Here is a 21,749-nt window from a genome sequence, read left to right as displayed (position 1 = left end):
TGGTTCCAATGGCTGCTAGAGCTCATTCCAAAATTTTGTGAAGTCCATTGCAAACCATGCTAAATCAGGGCCAACTGGAGGCACAATGAAATTTAGATGCAGCTTTGGATGCTTTGCTTAACAAGGATGGGTAAAGGAATGATTCACTACATTCCATGATGCACCAGGCTTTTTCTTGAAGTGCAAAGGAGAAGAAATAATAAATTGCACCATTGCCAGGAGCGAGGCACCCAAGGTTCACATGCAATGCAGGAAGAGGTTTGGAGAAATTTCATGAATGTTCAAAATCAGAGAATCCCCTGAAAACAAATCTATTTCTCAGTTACTGAACCAGGAAGCTCAGGTGAAATTCCACGCTATTCGACTTACCTGGTATACAATATAGAGAATATTCTGCACTGCATCTGAAGAAGTCAAAAGGTGGAAGCATAAGAAGGCATGTCAAGGAATGAGAATTTCACGGCTTCATGGTCAGAAGTTGCCTGGCCGTGGTATGCCGATGGCACAGAGAAATTTTGTATAGGAAATGCATTATAAGGATGGAAGGATTGGCTAATTAATACAGAAGGGTTATCAGAAGTGGCTAGCACTACCAGTATTTGATCACATATGAGGACATATACCTGTTTAAAGGGCAAGTTCTAATTAGTGGAAGGAGGAGGGAGCAAAAGTGAGATGGAGAGGTTTAAGGGGAAATTCCAGAGATTTGGACCTCAGGAGCTGCCAGATGGAGATAATGAAAAGGTGTGAAATGTAGCAAAGGGAGTTGGCAATAACTCATCAGCAGAAATAATACACAAGAACACAACATAGGAGAAGGTGTAAGTCACTAGGCTTGTAAAGGCTATTTCATGCAGTCCTTAACTCTTCTCTGCCAGTTCCCTATAACCCTCAGTTCCTTGAATTTTCAACTGTTTATCTATCTCCAACTTCAATATCTTTAGCTGATGCTGAGCTGTGATGTCCATTGAGGCTGTGGCTAAGACTTAGTTGTTTTGTAGGTTTTATGAATGATTTTGTGGACAGTGCAGGGAGTCAGGGATCAGGTTAGGATTTAGGGACTGGGATGAAGGAGAGTTAGTGGTCAGGGGAAGTAAATGAAGGGTCAGGAGTAGACACCAGGCTCCATGCTCGAAGGCCAGCGATCTCCAAGGATGCAGGTTGGGTTGGCAGGCACTAAGGATGAAGACCAAGGTCAGCAGGCTGCAAGAATGAGGGCCAGTAACCCCCCCCAGTTCAGCAAGACCTGGGGTTGGAAGTCTGTTTGGCCATCTATCCCACTGGTTGGTGAATATTGAGATCAGAGGTCCAAGCAAGTTTATAGGTTCAAGCCATAGGTCAAACTCCTTTGAGTCCAGAGGTTAAAACACAAATGTCAAAGACCAAAGTCAGCAAGTCTGGAGATCAAGGCTCAAAGGTGGAAGCCTTGGGTTGGCTTCTCTGGAGGTCAGAGGCCTGAAATTGTGAGTCCAGGTTGGAGACTGAAGGTCTGATGTCCATGCTCTGAGAGTCTGGGGCCAAGGTCTGGAGATCAGAGACCTGGAGGCAGCCTGCCTTGGGGTTGGAGGCTTACCTATGTGTGTAAGTGGGTGGATGGTGGCAGTGCTGAAGCAAGCTGATGGGTCTGATGAGTGAGACAGAAAACACTGACTGCAAATAAGTATATTAATCATTTATTTACAAACAGTAACATTCGATCAAACATTCATGTTCCCCAAGTTAAAGAAACTACGAAGTTAAATATTCAAGAAACATACAATCAGCAAACAAACTTAGCCAAAAGCGTGCAGAGCATACCTTCCCAATGGTTATGTGCACTGCTTGGCTTAAACAAAGGGAAAAGGAGCAAGTCTCCTCCACATGTTATTTTATATCTGGGATATTTGAAACTAGACTCCAGGTGGCTAACTAATGGGAAAAGCAGCTGCAGGTAATAAACTAACCATTCATGTGAGAAGTAGCTTGCACTGAGCAGAATAAGCCCCAACCCTCCCCCCACAGGACAGTGGCAAAAGGGGTTTGTTTGCTGTTGTTCCTTTGTTTAGTTGTTGCTGTAGTTGTTCTGTTGAACATTGGGGACATTCTATGTTGGTACTGGAATATGTGGTAACACTTGCAAACTGCTCCTGGAACATCCTTAGGTGGTATTGGTTGTTAATGCAAACAAAGCATTTCACTATATCTTTCTATGTACAGGTGATTAATAAATATTCAGATAGATAGAAAAATCAATCAATCAATCAATCAATCAATCCACCAAACTCAGAGGTTCCAGAGATTCACTACCCTCTGAGAGAAGAAGTTTCTCTGCATCCCAGTTTTAAGTGACCATCCTCTTATTTTGTATCTATTCTTATTGAGATACAGCTCTGAATAGCCCTTCAGCCCTTCAAGTCACTGCTCAGCAACCTCACCCCCCCCCCCACCCCGATTCAACCCTCACCTAATCACAGGACAATTTACAATGACCAGTTAACCTACCAACTGGTATGTCTTTGGACTGTGTGAAGAAAGCAGAGCACCCGGAAAAACCCATGCATTCTATGAGGAGGGTGTACTGACTCCTTGCAGATGATGTTCAGAACTGAACTCTGATGCCCCAAGCTGTAATAGCATCATGTTAACTGCTAAGCTCCTGAGGCATTCTATAACCCCTTGTTCATAGACTAGTGAAATACACAAAACAGTAGGAATGAAGGAGTTCTGTTTAGCTTGGCAGACTGTTGCTTTGGTTGGTTTAGAGCCAGTACTGGATCTTCATTTATTCACCATTTTCATTAATGACTTAAATAAAAAGGCAAAAAGTAACATAGACAGATTTACAAATGATATAAAGCTAGGTCAGGCGCAGGCAAAACAAGTTAGCAAGTAGATGGAGATGGAGAATAATTAAGAAAAATATGAAATTATGTTCTTTGTTATGAATATGGAAAAACAGGATGGCCTAGAAACACATATGCCACATACTGTTAAGCATTAAGTATATGAATATTTTGCATTTCCAGAATGGAATATACTTATGACATTCTCTGGTCAAATCACAAGACACCAGTCATTTGACAGTATGTTTCCAGTTGTAATTTCTCAATTTCTGTCTCAGTCATGCATGGGATAACATCAATTCCCTTCTCATTCCCTGTGTAACCAGCTTTGCCTGAGAAATTTAGTTCGAGTTGTTTTGAAAATGCCTGTCATTGGTTGCACCTGGAGCAACCATTTTTTTCCATTTTTTAAGGAGCCTGCTGAGGCAGTCTTACTTGCTCTCCTTCAGCCTGGCACTCAATACCCAGCATCAAAGGCTGAAGAACAACCCGATAGAAGCATATGAAATGAAGGAACCGTGGAAAGGTTACATGATCAGAGTCTTTTTCCCAAGTGAAAATATCAAATACTAGACATAATAAAGTTCAAAGTTTAAAGTCCAAAGTAAATTTATTATCAAAGTACTTGTAGGCATTCTTTCTTGCAGGCATGCTCAATGAATCGATAATAGAAAAATAACCATAATAAAATCAATGAAAGACCACCCTACTAGAGTGTTCAACCAAAATGCAGAAGACAACAAACTGTTTTAATGCAAAAAGAAGAAAGAATGAATGAATGAATGAATGAATGAATGAATAAATAAATAAATAAATAAATAAATAGATAGATAAATAAGTAGATAAATAAATAAACAAACAAACAAACAAACAAACAAACAGACAATAAATACCAAGGACATAAGATTAAGAGTCCATGAAAGTGAGTTCATTGGTTGTGGAAACATTTCAATGATGGAGGAAGTGAAGTTGAGTGAAATTATCACCTTTGGTTCAAGAGCCTAATGGTTGAGGGATAATAATTTTTCCTAAGCCTGGTGGTGTGAGTCCCAAGGCTCCTGTACAGGAGGGAGATTGAAATGTTGGCAGAGTGGTGTAATAACACCCTCTCACTTAATGTCAGTAAAACCAAGGACTTGATAGTAGACTGCAGGAGAGGGAAACCAGAAGTCCGTTAGCCACTATTTATTAGAGGTTCAGAGCTGGACAGGGTCAGCAACTTCAAATTCCTGGGTGTCACTATCTCAGGGGACCCATCATACAAATACAATTGTGAAGAAAGTGCAACACCGCCTCTACTTCCTTAGGGGTCTGTTGACATTGGCATGTCATCAAACACCTTGGCAAACTTCTATAGATGTGTGATGTAAAGTGTACTCATTGGCTGCATTACAGCCTGCCTTGGAACATCAATGCCTCTGAGCAGAAAACCCTACAAACGATAGTGGATTTGACCCAGTACATCACAGGTAAAACCCTCCCAACCTTTGAGCACATCGACATGAAACATTGTAGTAGGAGAGCAGCACCAATTATCAAAGATCCTCACCACCCAGGCCATGTTCTTTTCTCACCACTGCCATCAGGTAGAAGGTACAAGTGCCTCAGGACTCACACCACCAGGTCGAAGAACAGTTATTACCCCTCAACCATCAGGTTCTTGAACAAAAGGAGATACTATATTCATTAAAGAACTCTTTTACCTTGTTATTTATTGCTTTTTATTTGTTACCTACATGTGCACAGTTTATTTACAGTTTACAGCTCCTGATGTTTATAGTTTACAGATCCTGTTTACAGTTACTGTTCTATAGATTTGCTAAGTATGCCCACAGAAAAAAAGAACCTCAGAGTTATATGTGGTGACGCATGGACTTCGAAATAAAGTTTACTTTGTGCTTTTTGAACTTTGAACCTTCTTCCTGATGGCAGCAATGAGAAGAGAGCTTTGCCTGGGTGGTGGCGAGTCCCTGATGACGGATGCTGCTAATCTGTGACAATACTCCATGTAGATGTGCTCATTTGTGGGGAAGAGCTAGACCCATGATAGAATGGGCTGTATCCACTACTTTTTATATGATTTTCCATTTAAGGGCATTGTTGTTTCCGTAACAGGCTGTGATGCAGCCAGTCAAATTACTCTCCACCATACATCTATGGAAGTTTGTCAAAATTTCAGGTGTTGTGTCAAATCTTTGCAAACTCCTAAGAAAGTAGAGGTGCTACTGTGCTTTCTTTGTAATTGCACTTACACGCTCGGCCCAGTACAGGTCCTCCAAAATGATAACACTAAGGAATTTAAAGCTGCTGACTATTTCCACCTCTGATCCTCCGAAGAGGACTGGCTCCTTAGTCTTAATGACATTGAGTAAGAGGTTGTTGCTAAGGCGCCACTTAACCAGATTTCCAGTCTCCCTCCTATATGCTGACTCATCACCACCCTTGATTTGGCCTGTGACAATTGTGTTGTCAACAAACTTGAATGTGACTTCGGAGTTGCACTTAGTCACACAGTTGTAAGTGTAAAACAAATGGAGCAGGGGCTAAGCACACATCCTTGTGATACACCTGTGCTATGGAGATTGTGGTGAAGGTGCTGTTGCCAATCAAAACTGACTGGGGTCTGCAACTGAGGAAATTGAGGATCCAATTGCACAAGGAGGTATTGAGGCCAAGGCCTTGCATTATTGATTAGTGTTGAGGGATTATTAAATACAAAGCAGCAGTCAATGAAAAGCTTCCTGATGTATGCATCTTTGCTGTCCAGATGTTCTAGGGTTGAGTGAAGAGCCAATGAGATGACATCTGCTCTTGACCTGTTGCTCTGGTACGTAAATTGGAGTGGTTCCAAGTCTCATCTCAGTTGATATGTTTCATCACTGTGGATGTAAGTGCTACTGGACAGTCCTTGAGGTAGGTCAGCACGTTCTTCTTATGCACCTGAAGCCTGCTTGAAGCAGGTAGGTATGCCAGACTGCCAAAGCAAGAGTTTAAAGATCTAAGTGAACGCTCCAGCCAGTTGATCGGCACAGGTCTTTAGTACTTGGCCAGGTACTCCATCTATCAAATTATGATCACAGACTCCTGTGGGTTCCTTTACTTTAAGCTCCTCATTCAAATCTGGTTCATTTCACAACACCCAATCTAGAATTGCCTTTTCCAAAATACAATATTAATAAATATTTAATCACTTGTTTGGAAAGTTTAATGAAGGCTTCCTCACCACAGCAAAACTTCAGATTTCATTATCATTCTCAACCTTATTATGAGAACATAGTTAATGTTCAAAACATTAATAGTATATATATGAAACAGTACTGAACTCTAGTTCAATAGTTCCATTTAATATCAGAGAATGTATACAATATACAATCTGAAATTCTTACTCTTCGCAGATATCACGAAACAGAAGAGTACTCCAAGGAATGAGTGACAATATAGTTATGATACATTGTAAATTTCTGCTCTAATGATCAGGTTTACTGGTATATTCTAATCTTTGTATGGAATGCTAATTAATTCATTATGTGCTGGAGTTTTCCATATAACCATATAACAATTACAGCACAGAAAGAGGCCATCTTGGCCTTTTAGTCTGTGCTGAACGCTTACTATCCCCTAGTCCCACCGACCTGCACTCAGCCCATAACCCTCCATTCCTTACCTATCCAATGCTTTTTTCCCCAAACTAATAACATCTTATTCTTAAGCAAACTATTCCTTTCTATTCTATTCTTATTCTTAAGCAAACTTCAGTGAGGGTAAAATTTCAAATTCTACCATTTTCATTGTATAGCTGATCCTTCTAATTAACCTATGCAATACATCACGTTAAAGTCAAATGTAAACAAGCTTATGCTATCATTATTCAGAAGGATAAAATACATAAAGGTCAAAGAATCAAAAAAAATTCTTAACAGGTCAAAACTTTTGTATGAAGTCTTGGATGAAACAAATTTTTAGTTGAGTATTGGCCACTGGCGCATGTTTCTCCAATCTGACTTGACCATTGAATCATTTAAACAAGATGATTAATTAAAATAAAAATTAGAAAATAATCTTCTGAAATTAGAAGATTAAGATATGTGCTGCTAAGAAAACTTAAATCATTTTGCTTTTGCAAAAGAAAATGGTGATGGTTATGTTTTAGAGCTCTAGTCTAGAGGATTTTACTTGGATACAACACTCCATTGCATTTCCTTTGAAATGGAGTATATTCCCTTTTCAACACAATATTTTGGCTTTTATACAAAAACAAAAAAATCAATGTTACTGTATTGCTGTATTACTAAAGTTTTAGTTCTTTAGATATTGTTTAAAGTGTGAGGTATTGCACTTTGGAAGGACAAACCAAGGTAGAACATACAAGGTAAATGGTAGGACACTGAGGAGTGCAGTAGAACAGAGGGGTCTAGGAATACAGATACAAAATTCCCTAAAAGTGGCATCACAGGTAGATGGGGTCACAAAGAGAGCTTTTGGTACATTGGCCTTTATAAATCAAAGTATTGAGTAGAATGTTAAGAGTTAGAATGTTATGCTGAAGTTGTATGAGGCATTGGTGAGGCCGAATTTGGAGTATTGTGTGTAGCTTTGGTCACCAAATTACAGGAAGGATATAAATAAGGTTGAAAGAGTGCAGAGAAGGTTTACAAGGATGTTGCCGGGACTTGAGAAACTGAGTTATAGAGAAAGGTTGAATAGGTTAGGACTTTATTCCCTGGAGTGTAGAAGAATGAGGGAGATTTGATAGAGGTATAATACATTATGATGGGTATAGATAGAGTGAATGCAAGCAGGCTTTTTCCACTGAGGCTAGGGGAGAAAAAAAAACAGAGGACATGGGTTAAGTGTGAAGGGGGAAAAGTTTAAAGGGAACATGGGGGGCTTCTTCACACAGAGTGGTGGGAGTGTGAAATGAGCTGCCAGATGAAGTAGTAAATGCAGGCTCACTTTTAACATTAATGAAAACTTGGACAGGTACATGGATGAGAGGTGTATGGAGGTATATGGGCCGGGTGCAGGTCAGTGGGACTAGGCAGAAACATGGTTCGGCACAGCCAAGAAGGACCAAAAGGCCTGTTTCTGTGCTGTAATGTTCTATGGTTCTATGGTTGAAATTGTAAATTACAAATAAAATTAACTTGTATAAGGATAAATTAACAAATGTAGCCATTATTAGCCAACACCAAAACAAAAATTATGATCTACAGGTATGATTAAATTCTAATTATTATCACATATTTAATGCAACATTAGCTGTTTCTAATACTCAGTTAAGTTTTCCATTGCTTAAACTCATTGTCATTATAATTTAGCTACCATTGGTATTTTTGAAAATAAAGTGTTTCCCTTCCTTATAATCTGAGTATAGTTTATTCTATTGGTTATAATACCTCTAGTGCTTAGAAGTGATAATTTACTTAAGATTCAAAGCATTTTGAAAATAATGCACTGCAAAAAAAATGTGCCCTGCAGCTCAAACATATGAAAGAGTTTATTAAAGTCAGAGGAACAGGACACAATGAATTTCAGTGTTCACTTACCAATAATACTTGGACTTGTAAAATATTGGTTAGAACTGTCAACCTCAGTGGGTTTACAACAGGTGGAGCATTTGTGGCTGCCAGTTTCCATAAACCAGTTTAAATTGGATTTTCTGTACCTTGGCTTAATAAGAATCTGAATATATAACCCCTTACAGTATTTTTTTTAGCACGTGGGTAACATTAACTCAAAATAAATGCAAACATTTTATAAATAATTTCCTGCCACTAAAACATTAAAACTAGCAAGAACTTACCTTGGCATTTTCTATACATGGACAGATTGCCCATGCTGCACTTGATTGAATATCTGGATTAGGTTTTTTGAGCAAAGACCATAGTAACCGAACTCCATCTAGAGATTCAATTATCCTGTTGGGGGGGGGGGGGGGTGGGAAATGTTTTTAAATTTTTTCAACACAGTGATAATCTATCAGAGACTACACACATCATTCAAATTTCAAATACATTTTATTTCAAATAAAATCGCACTTACATGCATTCTTAAATTTTCACCCAAGTGGTGAAGAGGACAGTTTACTCACAGGCATCAACTGTTGCCTGAAATGCACTGGGGAGTACACTTCATTTAACAGGTTCTGTTGCACAATGCATAAGAATTTCATCCCATTTTGTAAATTTCTAGATTTTTTTTCTTGCTAGTTTTTTAGTTTGCTACATTAAATTCAAATTTTATTTTGAGTCCCCAAGATATTTTCCAAACACAAATAAATCATGTTTACAATTAAGGCTGGCAATTAATTGCTGTTGTTAGATGCAATTACTCTAAAATAAATGTAAACCTTGATTTTTATTTAAATTAATTTGTTTATTGCACCCATTAATGACCAAATAATTACAATATTTTGTAAAACCTTTAAATACACTCTATACTTCTGCTGTTATGGATTCAGTCACCTAATGAGAGCCTGACGGCATCACCCATCCAAAGTTAACAGCGAAATGATTAATTAAATAAGGCCTTGTTGTTTCTAAAGTCTGCTGTGTGGAAAGAAAATGTTTTTCAGTACTGACTTAAAGCTCAGCAAGCTGAAATTCTACTTCCTGCTCTAATAAAAGCGAAAGTCATTTTCTGTTAAACACAAAGTGCAGGAATAATACAATGGGCCAAGCAGCATCTATGGAGGGAAATGGGCATGTGACATATTCAGCTGCAACCATTCTGGACCCAATACATTTCTCTCCATAGACACAGCATGTATCTCTGAGTTTCATCAGTGCTTTGTGTGTTTTAGTTTCCCAGCACCTGCAGTCTTTTGTGTCTTTGATTTTCTGCTGTGCGTGAAAGTATAAATGTGTTAATCACACTCATTAATGCTTACCAAAAGGTAACAGCATTTAATTAAAAGTAAGTGCTCTGATACTTTGTTGTGATGGTGGGTTATGGTAAAGCACTGAAGAATGTTGATGAACAGAGAGGCCTGATATTCAAGTTTTTAGTTCCCTGAATGTGGCAACACAGGTAGATAGGGTAGTGAAGAAAACAAACAGCATGGTTGCCTTCACAGGATGGGAAGAGAACATAAACATCGGGACATTGTTCCAATAATTAAAACTTATCGTTCATTGCTGTATCATCTTCGCTGCTCTGCTTCTGGGTCAATCCTCCCCTACATTTCCCAACTGGATGGGTGAACCAGCATTTGGCCCCCAGAGTCTGCTTGCCTAAAGGAAGTCATCTGTCAACACAAGCACACGATCCCAGAGGCAGCATGAAGTCATTGACCATCTGCTGGCCACTCTGCCTCTCTTCTCCATCTCAACATGGCAGCCCCGCAACAGTCAACCTCCTCCCACTGAGCGATGGATTCAGGAGCAATATCAGCCCTCTTTTGTAATTCAATGTGTTGTTTATTTGTGCAATTAAAACCATTATGAGCTTGTTATTGTTTTTAATTAGATGATTTTTTGAATCATTCAACATGTAACTTGTAATGATACCAGCCAAGAGAGGTCTTCAAAGTAAAACCTAGTTCTTACAATAAATACAGCTGTTACGAAGCCACCTACCATGTTTGCAGGTTTTGGCACACCTACATAACTGTGAACACTTCTTATGCAGAGAGATTGGTCTACGTGAGTTTGGCTCAGGAACAAACTGGCATCTGCAACCAATATTCCGCAGCATGAAATATGGCTCAATTTCATTGTGGGCATGCTACTATGATAGTACACAATGATGATTCCATGGAGCAGCATAGGAAATCAGTTGACCCACTGCCATTTTATTTCAAATTAATAAATGGGGCCAGGCAGTCTTCCGTTTCATACTGCGTCTTGGATACTTCTCTTTACTGTTGCTTGGTAGGTATTACTCCATTGGCCTCTCAGCTGTGATGAATGATATCAATTAAGCTGTGATATTATTTGAATATTCCTTAAAGCACTCACTGAATTTCACTCTCACAACTTTATTTGTGTGCTTCATTTTAAAATTTACTTACCTACAGTTAATTACTTCCACCATTTGTATTTTCACTGCACACAGAAACTTCATGTAGGTGTAATTTTGTAAACAAACTAGTTCTATAGAATTGAGACCTATCTACATTTTACCATTCAAGTATACTTACACTACCACTGCCATTTAGGATCAGTTTGCAAAACTGCACAGAAGTCAGCCCTAAATACAATAAAACTATGCTACATACTGGAACTAGACCAACAGTCTCAGATCCGCATGCCTGATCTGTCATTCCTGCTGAGCTCCAGCTGGAAAATTGTTTTCTGTTACTTTTTTTTGATTTACCACACCACATTTTTGCTTCTGCAATAGATCTTTCTATGCTGTTTGCTACTGAAACTTTGTAAGAGAGGGCTCATGTTGCACAGACCACTAGTCACAGCAATGTTGTTGTCAAAAGCTGCCAATCTCCATTGCATTCCACTGGGCTTGCCAAAACCTGTTACTGATTTTGAGGAGGAAGAGGTGGTCATGCAAAGTGAAAAAATGGTGCACCTCTGGCATTTGCTGTTCAAGAAGTTAGACCTGGAGCTCTCGTTTCTAACCCAAGTATATCTGCTTGGCAATGTTGAAGACCTATTGAACCTCCTCCAGCAACACGTCCAGACTATCTTTATTGAAGAGGGCAGCTCTATTATTTTCTCCAGATATCATCTTCACAAAAGTATGCCAGAACATACTGTTCTGGCTCAATGAAAATTAAACAGCACCCCTTTACTGGCAGACTTTTAAGTGATTTTTCTCTCCCTTTCCCTATTTAGGTTGCCAAAGCATTCTCTGCTCTTAAGGAAACTGCACAGAGCACATTTAAATTATTTAAACTAAATTACTTTGCTTATCCAGTGAGGTCTGTAGTCCACACTGTAAGCACAGTAAAATACATAGAGTTTCAAACTACATCTTTCCCGTGATCAGAGACTGTCCTTTAGAGCTTCAAAGGGGATAATAAAAATGATATGATTCTGCTTTTTTATAAAAATAATACTGAATTCAAAATAAAACATCTGGTAGATTAGTTAAGATTATTTTGTTCAGTTTTGGATGCTCTACAGTCTCTGTTATTACTCCCTGAGATATGCTTCTTAATAACATTGTAACTCTCAAACCTGTGGTCTAAACTGCTAAACATTAGGCCATCAGCTGCTGAGAGATCAAAATGTATTTTCTTTTAAGACTATGCTTAGGTGGTGCCTTGGATCAACACTAATCAGCGTTCACTCTAGTTGAAAAGATTCTGGGGTAACTGACCCAGATATTTTGCCAAAACTGGGCAGGAGTGGTAGTTAGGCTTGACACACTTATGCTTTTTACACTGGGCTTCTGTGTGCTTCTGACATGTGGACTCTTAGATTCTCAGATAAATCCCTGATGATCCTTATTCATTTAAAACGAACATGATCTTTCCAGGAACTGCTGAGGATACTGCATTTTATCAAAGAGGTACTTAAAACACTTTGAGTGATGTGGTACAGTAAATTCAAGCCAAGAATTCTCAACCTAAATCTGTAACTGTTTCACTTTCCATAGATGCTGGCTGGCTTACTGAGTGTTCCAAACATGTTCTGTTTTATTTCAGAATTACATCCTCTGTAGTTATTAAAAATTTTCATAGAACGAAGAACACAGTGCAGGCCCTTTGGCCCATGATGTTGTGAGAATCTTTTAACGTACTACAAGATCAATCTAACCCTACCATCTCACCTAGCCCTCCATTTTTCTTTCATCCATGCACCTATCTAAGAGTCTCTTGAATGCCTCTGATGCATCCTCCTCTGCCATCATCCCTGACAACACATTCCATGCACCCGTCACTCTCTGTGTAAAAAATCTACCTCTGACATCCCCCCATGCTTTCCTCCAAACAAGTTAAAGTTATGCCCTCTTATATTAGACATTTCTGCCCTGGAAAATAGACTCCAGCTGTCTTCTCAATATATGAACCTGATCTTATAACCATATAACATATAACCATATAACAATCACAGCATGGAAACAGGCCATCTCGGCCCTCCTAGTCCGTGCCGAACTCTTAATATATATACCTCTATCAAGTGATTTCTCATCCTCTTTCACTGCAAAGATAAAAGCCCTAGCTTACCCAACATACCTTCATTAGACATGTTCTCTAATCCAGGAGCATTCTGGTAAATCTCCTCTGCAACCTTCTAAAGTTTCCACATCCTTCCTATAATGAGGCAATCAGAACTGAACAGAATACACCCAAGTATAGTCCAAACAGAATTTTATAGACCTGCAAATAACCTCATGGTTCTTGAACTCAATTCCCCAACCAATGAAGGCCAATGCACCACGTGCCTTCTTAACTGCTGCTGCAACTTTGAGGGATCAATGCATGTGGACACCAAGATCCTTCTGTTCCTTCACACTGCTGAGAACCTTGTCATTAACCCTGGATTCTGCCTTCAAGTTCCACCTTCCAAAGTAAATCACTTCACACTTTTCTGGGAAAAACTCCACCTACTACTTCTCAACCCAGATATGCATCCTATCAACGTCTGACTGAAAGACAACCTTCTACACTATCCACAACACTACTATCTGCTGCATCATCTGCAAATTTACTAACCTACCCTCCCACTTCCTCATCCAAGATATTTATAAAAAGCTCAAACAAGAGAAAATCTGAAGATGCTGGAAATCCAAGCAACACACACAAAATGATGGAGGAACCCAGCAGACCAGACAGCGTCTATGGAAAAGAGTATAGTTGATGTTTTGGGCTGAAACCCTTCGTCAGGACTAGAGAAAAAAAAAAGACAAGTAGTCAGAGTTAGTGGGGGGGGGGGAAGGGTAAAGTCAAGAGCTGGGAAGTTGATTGAGGAAGAAGATATATAGGGCTGGAGAAAGGGGAATCTAATAGGTCATGAAAGAAAAAAAAGAGGGAGGTGATGGGCAGGTAGGAGATAAGGTGAGAGAGGGAAAAGGAAATGGGAAGATGGGGGGAGGGGGCATCACCAGAAGTTCAAGAAATTGATGTTCATGCCATCAGGTTGGAGGCAACTGGAATCTCAAAAGTACTGGTCCCAGAACCAATCTACACAAAAAACCATTGGTCACCAATATCTGTATATTTTTGATGCTCTAGTATGTACTTGCTTCTGTTTGGAACTGTTAGAGAAGAGTTACAGAGTAATAGATCCTCTAACAATGCAGATCTCTATTTATTCATGCCACAGTTTGACATCTCTCCTCTCTTTCAGGCAGTGAGATCCAAACCGCTACCAACCTTGCCAAAAACATTTGTTCTCATTCTTCCTTTTTACTTCCAAAAAAAATTACATTTAAACCCATCGTTTTTTACCCTTCTTCTAAGGGAAATAAATCCTTCCTACTTAATTGTCTAGGTCTTCTGTAACTTTATGCTGTACATCTCCGCTGAGTCTCCCCTTTGAGCCAGTTCTTCCAGACAAAAAAGAAACACAACACATGCAATCACTCTTCATAACAACAATTTTCCAACATTGGTAACAAACACTGTTGTAAATCTCCTGTCACCCATTCCATGGACTTGAATGTCACCTTCTATAATATCTATCCCTCACATCTTGTAAGCCATATCTGCTAGAAACCACATTCTGGTATACCCTAAAGCTAAAAGTAGATAGAGTCACAGAGTCCAGCAGTATGGAAACAAGCCCTTCAGCCCAGGTAGTGCTTGCTGACCAAGGTTCCCATCTATTTTAGTCCCATTTGCCCATGTTTAGCCCAATATCCCTCTAAACCTTCCCTACCTAGTATCTGCCTAAGAAGCTTTTAAATGTTGATAATGTAGGTGCCTCAGCCACTTCCACTGGCAGCTCATTCTATATACTGACCATCCTCTGATGAAAAAGTTGTCCCTCAAGTTCCTATTAAATCTTTCCTCACCCTCCTCCCGCCCCCCCCCCCACACCTCTGTGTGTCCAACTTAAACTTAGGTCCTCTAGCTCTTCATTTCTCATCCCTGGGGAAAAGGCTGAGCACACTGACTTGTGCTAATGTTATCCCACTTCTTAAGAAAAGAGGGAGGGAGAAAACAGAGAACTATCATCCTGTCAGCCTAACATCAGTAGTAGGGAAGATACTTTGTGCTACCATACTTACTTTTAGCTTTAGGTTGTCAGATAAGACCATAAGATATAGGAGCAGAAGTAAGCCATTTGGTCCATCGAGTCTGCTCCACCATTCACTCATGGGCTAATCCAATTCTTCCAGTCATCCCCTCTCCCCTGCCTTCTCCCCATACCCTTTGATGCCCTGGCTAATCAAAAACCAATCTATCTCTGCCTTAAATGGAACTTATTGCTTGTGGCAACAAATTCCACAGATTTATCACCCTCTGACTAAAGTAATTTCTCTGTATCTCTGCTCTAAATGGATGTCTTTCAATCCTGAAGTCATTCCCTCTTGTCCTATGCTCCCCTACCATTGGAAATAACTTTGCCATATCTAATCTGTTCAGGCCTTTTAACATTCGGAATATTTCTATGAGATCCCCCCTCTCATTCTCCTGAACTCTAGGAAATACAGCCCAAGAGCTGCCAGACGTTCCTCATACAATAATCCTTTCATTCCTGGAATCATTCTCGTGAATCTTCTCTGAACTCTCTCCAATGTCAGACATGAGTTTGATTGCCATGCTTTTTCATTTCTCCAGGAATTGTCACATCCAGTCACATCATGCAGATGTTCAGTTCTAATAGTTGGAAGCCACTTAAACTCCGTCAACTTTCATGGCAATGATGTGCTGGTTTTGTTTCTTGCCTATTGCTTCTCTTGCTCTTCCTTTGGCATTTTCTTTCTTTTCATTTCCTATTTGCACATTTTCTACTAATATTGCACTTGTCACAAATCTATAGTTTGAGTTGTATATGAGGCATTTTCCGTTTAAACTCAGTGCATCCGCAGTTCCTGCATATGTTTCTCTCAATTTGGTCTTCATTCTTTTATTCCTATTTTCTAACTACATCAACTTTCCCTGGAATTATCTGGATATTGGCTCTTTAGCAAGTATGTGGTGTCTACAGTTGTCTATTTATGGCTGCCTGTGTTTTAGATATACCTGTGGCTTGAGCTAATGCTGAGCTTTAACTTTCTAATCAAAACTTTCTGCACATCTGGGTATGTTATATCATAAATCTATTGGTCCACTAATCTTTCAAATACTTCCCTGAATTTACATTTACTAAGCCTTGAAAGGAAATCATCAAAAGACTGGTGTTTCAATACCTACTTGTGATATGAAGTCATTTTTGAAGAACTTATCAGCACTTTTGTTTGCTGACTTAGCTACTGGAGGAATCTAATCCTTTCTCTTCCATCCATAAAAATATATAGCTGAAGTCTTTTATTATTTGCACCTTTCAGACCATACTTTAATGTTAGTAACAACTTGGCATAAACTTCTTCCACAATATCATTGATCTACCAGTTCATTACATGGTCTACCTGGTACACTACAGTCATTTTAGCCATCATTCACATAAGTTTGTGATTTTTACTTTTTATAAAAGGGTCATATTTAGCAATCACATCATTTATGAGCTGTAGAATTTTACTCAGTGAAGCATGACCACCAAGCTATTTTTTGTCCCTTGAGCTCTGTTTCTCAATTACACTTTAAGACTCAAATCCATGACTTCAACCACACTTACTTACACACTATAGGCCATGTCGTGCCAAGAATTACAAAGTGTGTTTTCTACATGGAATATAATTCATCAATGAGTGATGCAATGTAATCAGTATAAATTGTATTCCTGTGCCTATAAGAATTTAGATGTCTATTCATTGTTGCATAAATCTTATAGGTTGGCAGGAAAAATATCAACATTTTGAAAAAAAAAAGCGGAAATTCTCCCTCTGCAATGATATAGGTCCTCCTGAGGTTTGGGCAGGATTCTATTCCTGTGAACTCTTCATAACCTGAACAGTTCACAAAGTAAAATGTAGCCATTAACCCTTTACCCATACGGAAGAGGATTCCTAGGGCCTTACAGAAGCTGACAAATCCATACTGCCACTCTCTCAACAGCTTGCTCATATGCACATGCTGTACATAAGTCAGATATTCATAAGGTAAGGAGGACCTGTACCTGGAAAATACGGTTTAGTTATATAACAAACAACAATACACTTATATAACACGATTTAACATAAAATATCCTGTTATATTTTGTACAACTGTTATCTCACAAACGTTTATGCCGAGCCACATAAATGAGATACTAGGACAGATGTCAAAAAATTTTGGACAGGAGGTCTATTTTAAAGGGTACCTTGAAAGATGGTGAAGTGATATGGAGAGTTTTCTGGAAGGAATTGCAAAATTATTCAACAGGCAGTAATACTAAGCTAATATTGGTGAAGGGATTAAAATCAGGCCAGATTTAGAGTATGAAAATCCTGTGGGGCTGAAATGGGTTGGGGGGCTGAGTCTGTGGAGGAACTTGAAAGCATGGGTATGAATTTTAAAACCATTACATACCGCTAGACCAGCAGCCAACATAGATTAGTGACCATGGGGATGCTGTTAAGATTTACGATATGGACTGCTATTTTTTGGGTGAGTTCCAGTACACAGCAGGTTAAAAATGGGATGCTACTCAACAGAGCAATGAGAATACTTGAATCTACAGATAACTAAAGCAAAGATGAGGGTTTCAGAAATTAGCATGTCAGCTAATAATTTTGGAAAAATAGTATGGAGAAAGAAATGATCATAATTAGATATGGCATCATTAATGTCTCTGCACTATGTACTAGAGTTGAAAATTAGATCATGATGATAAATCTCCCAATTAATCATGCATATTCAATTGTTACTCTTGAGGTTCTGAACCAGAAAAAATGGTCATAGTCATTTTAAGACTGAATAGGGTCTTTATCATTAAATAGTAAGACAGTAGTTTTAATATGTCTTAAAGAGCTTTTCAATAACAGTACTACTCTAGTTTGTAGGCTAACTAGAAGATGTATTGCTATAAACAAAAAGAGTACTGCGAGGTGAGGATCCACATCAAATAAATTACCAAATGATATAGTGGCCCAATTGTTTTTACCACACAACAGAGTACTGTTTATAAAATCAGTTATCTTTCCTGTTGAGTACATATGAAAAATCAGTCATCACTTTCCAGATGGCAGAGATCCTACAATATAGAACACAGACCATAGAATACTACAGCACCAGTATAGGCCCTTTGGCCCACAATACTAGATTCAATTTCTCCACAAATATCTAGATGTCTTTCTGATGTGAACAGTGTCTCTATTTTAGTGTCGTCCTTCACTGCAGTAACTGTAATGTTGTCCCAAGTGCTACAATGTGATAGATCTTTAAATTAAACTCTTATGTTGTGTTTTCACCAAAATGTTTCTGCTCAGAGCTGTTGAACTACAGAACAGTAGATGCTGACAAATGTACCTGAAGAATCAAGAGGGAAATTATGTGAAGTTCATGGTGAGTATATGACAGTCTGTCCGGAGGAAAAGGGTAGCTTATATGTCAGTCACATACCAATTTTACACTGGGAAACATCAATGAGTAATAAGATAAGGAAGCCTTTAATCTAAGGGTAATGAGGAAAGAATATCCAGTTAATTTCCCAGAGAATAGAAATGAACCCTAGAATTGTATCTTGAAGGTCCTGAGGAAACACTCTACTATGCTTGTGGTCTTATGGCTATGATTGCAATTCCAACGTTCAGCCCAACCCCAAATTTAATCAGAACCTTCAAAGGCTAGAAAGGATAGTGAAAGTTTCGCCAGAAATATGGCATTGCTACAAAGATCTTTCATCACAGATCACATGTAAACTTGAAAATATATTCTGTGGGTGATGAGCTCATGTATTTGTTTATGAAACCTAGAGTATGGTATGGGCAGCACCTATTTTCTAACAGTTGTGAAGTTAGTAATTTTGGCAAATTTGGCTGATGTTTCCTGATCAATGTGAAGAAAATCAATTTCTCTCTGCTTGAGCTGGATGCATCTGTGATGAGTTTATGTAATGGTTCACTGCAAATTAGGAGATATGACATCCAGCTATTCCAGTATCTGAAAGACCATTGCTAAATGCATGGCTTCAAGGAGGAAGGGCCAACACTCCCGTGGGAGACTTGTTTGTTCAAGATGGATTTTGAGCAACATTTGGAAGATGGTATCTGCTTTCACACAGACCATTTAATAACTGTTTGCTTAAATGAACATTCTTAAATATTGTTCTTTATAATTGCATGCTGTATACGATTTGTTATTTTTTACCTGGGACAGTAAGTCACAGAGCATTCACACAAATAAGGGTTTGGGTGGGCGAGACATCCAACCTCATGGGTTTGGTGAGACCAAAAGTGTATACACCCTAGAGATAAAGCCTGAGAAAGTGGGTTTCTCACCGCAGAATCCAGTGGCTGTTAGCCAGCGGCTAACACGCCGGATTTCCAGAGATGCCTAGTGAAAGGGGTTTTCACAAGTATTTGCAATTTGCTTTGCTTTGAGGTTCTCTGTGTATTTTGCAATCCAATTGATAAGCATGCAAATAAAGGGTCTTGATCTGTGTGCACTTCCCAAGGGAATAATTAAATACTGGGGATTCCAGTTAATTGGGCCAACAGTTAATCGGGGCAGCTGGTTATTTGGGGCAATTCTTACAGAACAAAAATGAATCTAGAAAATAGTTGGGTTTCCCTTCATTTATTTGTGACACTATGGCCTTTAATTAGGGTAGGAGACTGTGCTGAACAGCGTCAGATGCATGCACTTGTGTTGCCATTAGGTACTACCCCGTATTTAGAGCAGTTTTTAAATAGTGTCAGTTGCGTGTGCTGGTTTTTAAAAAGCAGTGACTTTTCTCACCAACAGTTGGCAAGAAATAAGCAGTAAGACAACTCTGAACTGTTTTGCTGACTACAGTTTCAAACGTTTGGACTTGGAGATGACAGAAATGGCCTGGAGTTAAAATGAAATTATTTCACTGCTTCAAAAAGTTAGGTACTACAAAGAAAATGAAGATATTGATAATCATCTTGAATGTTAGGATGAAAATGAAGATTTGGAGGATGCATTTGTCAATTGCATTGTATGGAGGCAGTCTACTAACATTTACAGTCAATCAAAAGAACACAGTAGTGTACACTGGATTGATTCCTCCGTTGATATCTATTAGGAACTAATATACAGTTTTATAGTAATATAATAGTATTGATAGTGCTCTAATTTGTTCCATATTTCACTTAAAAACAGCACATAATTAGTTACCTAGTTAAATGGTAGTTTATCTTTTTTTTAATATCTTTTAACTATTTCCATGAAACTTCAGCTAATTGTGTCAAAATGTACTGGTCTTGATGTGTCCCAAATAATTGGAGTTCACTGAACTCCCATTTACAACTACTGCAGCCGAAATTTGTAGCTTCAGCCACTGCAGTAAGTGAGATTGTTTCAAACTATTTATAAGAACTAGACATCTTCAGAACTGGGAAACCGGACCATTCAGGGAGCGAGTGCAGCAGCTGGAAGCTCAGGGAATGTGTCCAGTGTCTCAGTAAACATGAAGGACTGCAAGTAAAACGGAAGCACATGGCTCTAAGGAACCCTCATCTCCCTACCATTTTTCTGCCTAATGTATATTTGCTGGAAAATAAAGCTGAAGATTATCAGAGCAAGACTGTGGTACCAGAGGGTCATCAGGGACTGTAGTATACTCTGCTTCACAGGGACATGGCTCATCCCCAGTACTCCAGACAATGTGCTCCAGCCTAAGGGCTGTATCTTCCATTGCTTAGAGCACTCAGGTAAAGGTAGAGGAATTGGTGCTTGCTTCATGATAAACTCATTATAGTGCGCCGATCTGGTGATTTTGCTGTGTCACACTCCCTGACCTGAAACACCCAACTGTAAAGAATAGTCTGTTCAAATCTGAGGAGGGAGTTCTCTGCTGTCATTCTGGTAGAAGCGTACATTCCATCCCTGGCAAATGTGGAGGTGGCACTGGAGGAGCTGAGCACCATGAGACTGTGCACCCTGACGCCTTCATCGCGGGGGATTTCAACCAAGCTAGGTTGAAAAAGTTTCTGACAAACTACCACCAACATATTCAGGTTTATCCCTCTTATCAATGATAAAAGTCTTTCCTCCCTGTTCCAAAATGCAAAAATACATCTGTCCACATTAAAACGGATATTTTGGCGAATCTCCTCCTGCTGTGCATGTGCAGGACACAACTACCGAAAACAAGCGACATGTTTGGTGTTGAATCTCGCCGTGAAAGACAGTGCGCATTTGTTCAGTTACAGACTAGAAAAACTTAAACGATGGACAGCTGTTGGCTCTCACGCAGGAGGACTTAAAAATAAAAAAAACAAATACTGGAGCTTATGGAGGCAACCGACAGAGAGTTCACAGACAGTATGAACCAGCTGACGACGAACATTGAAAAACTGACTAACTCTGTTGCATTAATAAAGCACCTTGTTAAATTTATTTATCATACCATCCATATTTAAATCTCACTCATTTATGTACAGTACAAATGAATGAGCTATGCAGAACCCACTAAAACTGATTTCTCTCATGATAATAGCCATCAAACATTACACATATTTCTCTTTTACTGAGAATGTTTTGGATCCAATTTGCCACTTGGATCCCATGAGAATTTAGCTTTTGACTAGCTCACCATGCAGGACTTTGCACCAGGTTTTCCAAAATCCATGGAGACCCACTTCCATAAAATGGAATTGGAAATGGTTCATTATTGGTACAAGTACCATGATACAGTGTAAAGCTTGTCCTATATACTGTTCATACAGATCAAATCATTACACAGTGAATTGAGGTGGTATAAGGTAAAATAACGATAGAATGCAGAATGAAGTGCAACAGCTACATATGCT

The 21,749-nt window shown here is 39.0% G+C and overlaps 1 protein-coding gene across 8 annotated transcripts in view; it reads right to left on the bottom strand.

Moving 5' to 3' along the window:
• Positions 1-21,749, bottom strand: part of odad2 (outer dynein arm docking complex subunit 2) — a 204,490-nt gene that overhangs the window by 55,318 nt on the left and 127,423 nt on the right. For 7 of the 8 annotated variants that reach the window (XM_059972023.1, XM_059972020.1, XM_059972025.1 and 4 more), the window contains one exon: positions 8,626-8,740. In XM_059972023.1, the coding sequence (XP_059828006.1) occupies positions 8,626-8,740 (115 nt within the window). Of the gene's footprint in view, positions 1-3,724; positions 5,797-8,625; positions 8,741-21,749 lie in introns of those variants that run through there. The other variant, XM_059972027.1, reaches the window with a different exon arrangement.

This window comes from Hypanus sabinus, chromosome 6, assembly GCF_030144855.1.
Source record: "Hypanus sabinus isolate sHypSab1 chromosome 6, sHypSab1.hap1, whole genome shotgun sequence".
In the NCBI taxonomy this organism is placed as follows: Eukaryota; Metazoa; Chordata; class Chondrichthyes; order Myliobatiformes; family Dasyatidae; genus Hypanus; species Hypanus sabinus.
The sequence above is the reverse complement of the archived record's forward strand: the minus strand, read 5'-3'. Positions and strand labels throughout refer to the sequence as shown.